Source organism: Phycodurus eques, chromosome 2 (assembly GCF_024500275.1).
Source record: "Phycodurus eques isolate BA_2022a chromosome 2, UOR_Pequ_1.1, whole genome shotgun sequence".
NCBI lineage: Eukaryota > Metazoa > Chordata > Actinopteri > Syngnathiformes > Syngnathidae > Phycodurus > Phycodurus eques.
In genome coordinates this window covers 41183200-41188995 of record NC_084526.1, presented here as the reverse complement: position 1 = coordinate 41188995, position 5796 = coordinate 41183200, and the positions used below count along the sequence as shown (strand labels likewise).

The following is a 5796-nucleotide window of genomic DNA, read 5'->3' as shown; positions in this document are numbered from 1 at the left end:
TGTTATAGACCAGCGCAAAGTGTCAGATATTGTCAAGTGGAACGAAAATGATACACGGTTTTCAAAATTTTAAGAGAATATAAATCTGAAAAGTGTGGCGTGCATTTGTTTTCAGCCCCATGTACTGATAATGAATAACAGCATCATGAAGACCAAGGAAGTCACCAGACAGGTCAGTTGTGGAGAAGTTTGAACACATTCACTGCCATTGACGTCAACTATCCATGTTAACTGGGTAGGCTGGCAGTGAATTTAATAGGGCTATGTTATAAAAATTATCCTAGGCTTTAAACAGCTCATGAGCACAATTCAATCCATCATCCAAAAGTGGGAAAAAAATATGAACATTTACATTATCAACAATCCTGCAAGTTAGTTTGCTTGAATTTAGCCATTTCCTTCTAAAATTTGTTGATGAAAAATTATCTCATTTTTATGTATTTTAGATTTCATTTATCCTATTGAATATTTGTTAAGTGACTTGTGGTCAATGTTCAAATAAAAATAAGGGTAAAATGGGGAATTCTACAGACTGCACATTTAATTCTAAAACTATACCATACAATAATTTATGAATGCAATAAGATGAAGGTAAATATCAATATTATTTCAATCACCAGTAAACTTCAAAGATCATATACACAATAAATTAATGCTACTCAAGAAATAAAGCAAATACACAACCCCAATCTTAAGGTCACTCCTGTAATGACACTTTCGTGCCTGAGGGTGGCAGTAAATGCAATAATAACCCACTCAAACTTTATTTACCGGAAGTAAAATACCCGAAAGCAAACGTGTAGCTTGACGCAGTTAGTGTTAATTATTTTAATAACAACACGGTTTGTTCTTTATTCTATACATAGTTTGTTTTGTAGCGTGAGCATCAGTATTTGTTGGTGTCCGCATGCATAAAGTGGCCTCATTGCACTTTAAAGCTTCTCAAGTTGGATTTAGCTTGCTAGCTGCTAACAAAGACGTGTTTTTTTTTATTTTAATTATTATTATTATTATTTATTTATTTTTAGAAACACAAGATTGAGAGTAAAGTATTGTTGATTATCAAGTGAAAATGTGTAAGGTAGACATGCTGAGGGCCTTGCTGAATCAGCGACTAGGTGCGGCCGTCGAAGAAATCGTTGTCGTGTTGGGAAGGACGATAGCAGAGTACGAGGAGGAACTTTGTCGTCAACGTCAACTTCTGGATGCCGTTTTCAAGAACCCGCAAATTGCGCTGCAAAGAGAAAGTTTGTACATTCTTACTTTCACTTGTGTGCTTTCTTTACTTGTTTAGTGACGACTATTTTATCAAAACATTGTAATTGGCTGTGTTGGTCGTCGCTTAGCCCACTTTAACGTGGATGGAGTGGGAGGAAAGGGTATGTTACTAAAGTTTCAAGCCGCCTATCATTGGAAAGAGATCTGAAACACGAATTCAACGAATCCCAGTTTGTAAGAATCTGATAAAGATGAAGGATTTTATGCCACTTTTTAGGTGGCAAATTGAACTGTTCAGAAATCAGTGTAAATCGATGGGAGGTTTGGGACCGAAACCTTGCCTCTTTGGTAGAAAAATGCCCGTATGTAGGTCTTAGTTGTTGAAAATGTGATGTAAACAGGCCATTGTCAGATTTTTTCAAAGGCGCTTTCCGCTCGAGCCATCTCATTGCGGCCCACACCAAGACGAAGCTAATTGTCAGATTCACATCAAACCTCACAGAAAACTACAATAATAGTAATTCATCACGTTGATATTTCACTTTCACTTGTGTCGAAATTCTTTAAACGTGATTTTGACACCGAAATCGAGGAACATTTTCATCTTTGACAAAACTGCAACTGAATTGAAATTTTTCAAAAGCATGGCGGCAAAGGGATTTCCCAACAGTGTCACCAGCCGAAAAAATGGAGAGGGAAAAAAAAAGAAGGCAATTTTGGTAGGCCTCTGCTAAATCCAAGTTTGGGAAATCCAACTCCGGGAAATGGAAAGAAAATCGTGGTCGGTGATCTGGATTTAGTAGCAGGGGGTGTCATCCAAACATCTCCCCCCAACGATCGACTTTAAGGGGCATCCACACCTCAAAACTAATCCACTGCGTGCGTTAGGGTACATCCAAGTTGGCTGGACAGCGATTGCCCTCTGCCCCCCCCACACATTCACTTCCATCAACACCATCCCTTACATAAGTTTCACCAAGTAGTCTATTGTTGGTCAATTAAAATTATTGAAATGGTGCACAACTCTGCAATTGGCTGGCGACCCGTTCAAGGGTGTACCCCGGCCGGCTCTTGCCCGAAGATAGCTGGCATAAGCTCCAGCATGCCCGCGACCCTAGTGGGGATAAGCAGTACAGAAAATGGATGAAATGGATTCAAATGAATTTTGAAAGGGATTATGGAAATAAATAAAGTTTTCCATGCTATTCATTTTTTTTTTTTGGAAAGGGTCTGTACTTCCTGAGATAGATTCACTGTGTGTGTTTTGTCTTCTTGTATCCTGCAGACATCAGTGAAGAAGATCGTTATCCTGAGCAGCAGGAGTGGCGCTCCGTGGTGGAGCAGCACGTGAAGGAGGAGGAACTTGAGCCGCCCCACATGAGCAAGGAAGAGGAGCCACAGGCCCCCAACATTAAAGAAGAGGTGGAGGAGGAAGAGCCCTCCTGTATTAATGAGGACGATAACACCAGGTTGCCATTGGCTGGTGTCCCTGTGAAGAATGAAGCTGAAGGCCAAAGTGGGAAAGAGGATCGGATTTTAGCATCGCCGTCACGTCGCGATGACATAACGTCACACTCTACTAACACTGATGATGATGAACACTCAAAAGGTGTTGTGGCACAGACACGGTGTCAATGTTCTCAGTGTGACGACACATTTGTCAGCGGGTCGGCTTTGAAAGCGCACATGGTGATCCACACGGGACAGGAACTGCACATCCTCTCAGCACGTGGACAAAAGTTCCCCAAAAATGCGAAGATTATGACACACGCGAGTGCAGACACTGGAGCGAAGCCGTACGTGTGCTCTGTTTGTGAGAAAGGCTTCGCAAGAAAGGATTTTTTACTAGCGCACAAAAGAACTCACACTGGGGAGAAGCCGTATTCCTGCCCAATCTGCAACGCATGTTTTGGTCACCGCTCAGGATTGTTTTATCACAAGAGAAGCCACACGGGAGAAAAACCTTATACATGCTCGGTGTGCAATAGAGCGTTCATTCAAAAGAGCTCGTTGACGTCGCACATGAGAAACCACAGTCAGGAGAAGCCATTTTACTGCTGCAACACAGCTTTTTGCGACCAGTCGTCATTATCCGTACACGTGACAACGCACAGTTTGGACAAATCTTCCGTACTCGAGAGAACACACGCTTCGAATTCGAGGAAACCCATCAATGCACACCCGGGGCCAAAGGGGTTTTCTTGCTCCTCGTGTGAAGAAACATTTTCCCGGCACGAAGCTTTGCTGGCGCACACGAGATTGCACACCGGGGTCAAACCCTTTTGGTGCTCCGTCTGCAACACCAGCTTCAGTTATCAGTCGTCGCTAATTAACCACATTAAGACGCATTAAAATTGCATCATCAAAGAGTTAAAATCATTTTCAACACTAGATTTGGAAATAATTTAAGCCTGTAGCCTAAGCCTACACTCCGGAACAGAAGGTGGCGGTAGAGCACCAGCATTAAGCTGGCTGCCAGATGCCGTAAATAAACAGTAAAAAGAAGATACCCGAAGGCAAAAGATCGTACCTCGGCGACCTAAAATAAGTATTACTGCGTTCAGAAGCAACGCACTGTGTTTGTAAATATAGGTAGCCTATGTGTGTATCCGCCGCGGGCTCGTCCTCATGGCGTACGTTGAACACGTGACAAATCTCGGACAATATTTCCATCATTTGTAGTTGAGAAACGCCCCTCCAAAACTTCACAGGTGAGTCAGATCAATGTTCGAATCCATTTTTGGCTCCACCGCTGCTACTGCCGCATCTTGATATTATCCATGATGTGTATGGAAACAGATTTGTGCCAAAAAGATTCACGCAAAACTTTGTAACTTTTTCCCCGCTTACAGTTTCAATTCTACGTTCATGTTTTTTTCGCTGACTTTCAGCACAAACCTCTCAGGTGGGTGGGCTTTATGAGAAATGCGTCCTCATTGGCTAATTTGTTTTGAGTGACAGCTTCGTAGCCCGGGATGTTCTGTCTTTGGTTTTAATAATTTTTTCCTCTACTGCGCATGCGTGTGGTTGTGGGAACAAGCACATGTGCCCAGCACAGCGAGTTTACAAGAGTTCAACAATTTCCTAAGTGCAAGTAATGTATCTCTCATATTTGTTGTCAGTGCTGTACAAGGAAGAAGTGATGTTGTAATAGTATGCTAGTAACATGTTAGAAGCGCACAGCCACAGTTTGTCGACAATTTAGCAGCTATTAAACCTGTCGCTGCGATTCCCAACCTTTATAGAGCCAGTCACATATTTTGCAATTGTACAATCGCAGGGCACAACAACGAACAAAAATGTCACAAAAAGTGGATCCATCAATGTTACATGAATAACTATATACTCCCTGCCATCTAATAGATGATTACGATTATTGTAGCTTGCTAACTCATCTAGCTGCCATATTCATCCGTTTATATATACACCACTATTGTCACTTCCTAAACTTATCGTGACCTGAGCATTCTATTACTGAATAACATTAGACACTTATCACCACTGACCAGTATGGCTTAAATAAAGATGGAATTCACACGATTATTGTTTCGATGCAGTCCCAGGTAGGCTAATGAATTGTATATTGTGCATTGTGCCAACAAGTAACAGTGCTTTGACATTTTGAATGCATTTCAGTGGGGGTGCAATAAAGCCTTGCAAAAAACACATATTGCACTTGTAACTCCAAAGCAAAACATGCCCAACATATCTGAAAGTCATGGATGATGGCAGTTCCAATTGTTACTTTAAAAGTAACACAATTTCAGCAACATCTTACAGATTATCATTTGAAATCAGACTGTTGCGCTCGCTATCACACAATGATTTGGGTATGAATGAAGTTGTACAATGTAGAAGTTGTGACGATAATATTTACTATCTGCAGAACATGTACAATGTTGGTACTAAACTGGTTAAATCTTCACTTTCTACCCCTGGAACGGAGGCTACAGCAGCTGTACGGAACATTATTTCAATTCTGAATCGGTCATTGGGCAACGCACAAATTCTGCACTACTTCCAGTGTTTCCTGCAAGAGCTTGAGGGAAAGTGAAACAATATCTAGCCTGTCGACTTTAAAAGTAGCCTGTCTTCCAAGAGCTACAAGGTGTTAACAAACACAAAATAATTCCAGATGTAATAAATGACATCTGAGGTGCAAAAGTAGTACAAAATAAAATTGCAGACACCTTTTGCGTTCTATAATCTTGGGTCACCGGGAAGCAGATCAAGTCAACAAATGACAACAGAGGGTGATGGAGACCACTGTGGAGGATCACAAGCGGACAGCCTCTTTGCTCCACTATCACGTAGCGACGGAATAACGTTACACTCTCCTCAGGAACACTCTCAAGGTGGTGTGACACACGACGACACCTTTGTGAGCAGGTCAGAGTTGAAAGGGCACGGTGACGATTCACACGGAACAGAAACCGCACATCCTCTCAGTGCGTGGGCAACATTTCCCCAAAAAGGCAAAGATTATGACACACACTGAAGCTGAACCATATGTGTGCTCAGTTTGTGAGAAAGCATTCGCAAGAAAGGATTCTTTCGTAACGCACATAGGAACACACG

The 5796-nt window shown here is 41.8% G+C and overlaps 1 protein-coding gene across 1 annotated transcript; it reads left to right on the top strand.

Annotated features, from left to right (window-relative positions):
- The first annotated feature begins 772 nt into the window (after positions 1-772).
- Positions 773-5313, top strand: LOC133416512 (zinc finger protein 135-like). Its single transcript, XM_061703522.1, has 2 exons — positions 773-1247; positions 2504-5313. The coding sequence occupies exons 1-2, from the start codon at positions 1073-1075 to the stop codon at positions 3568-3570; spliced, it is 1242 nt and encodes a 413-aa protein (XP_061559506.1). The 5' UTR covers positions 773-1072; the 3' UTR covers positions 3571-5313.
- Positions 5314-5796: the final 483 nt, after the last annotated feature.

Excerpts from the sequence above, each read along its gene's own strand:
- LOC133416512 (XM_061703522.1), top strand. The coding sequence starts at position 1,073 with ATGTGTAAGGTAGACATGCTGAGGGCCTTGCTGAATCAGCGACTAGGT. Across the intron at positions 1,248-2,503 it reads AATTGCGCTGCAAAGAGAAA|ACATCAGTGAAGAAGATCGT; the intron begins GTTTGTACATTC and ends TGTATCCTGCAG.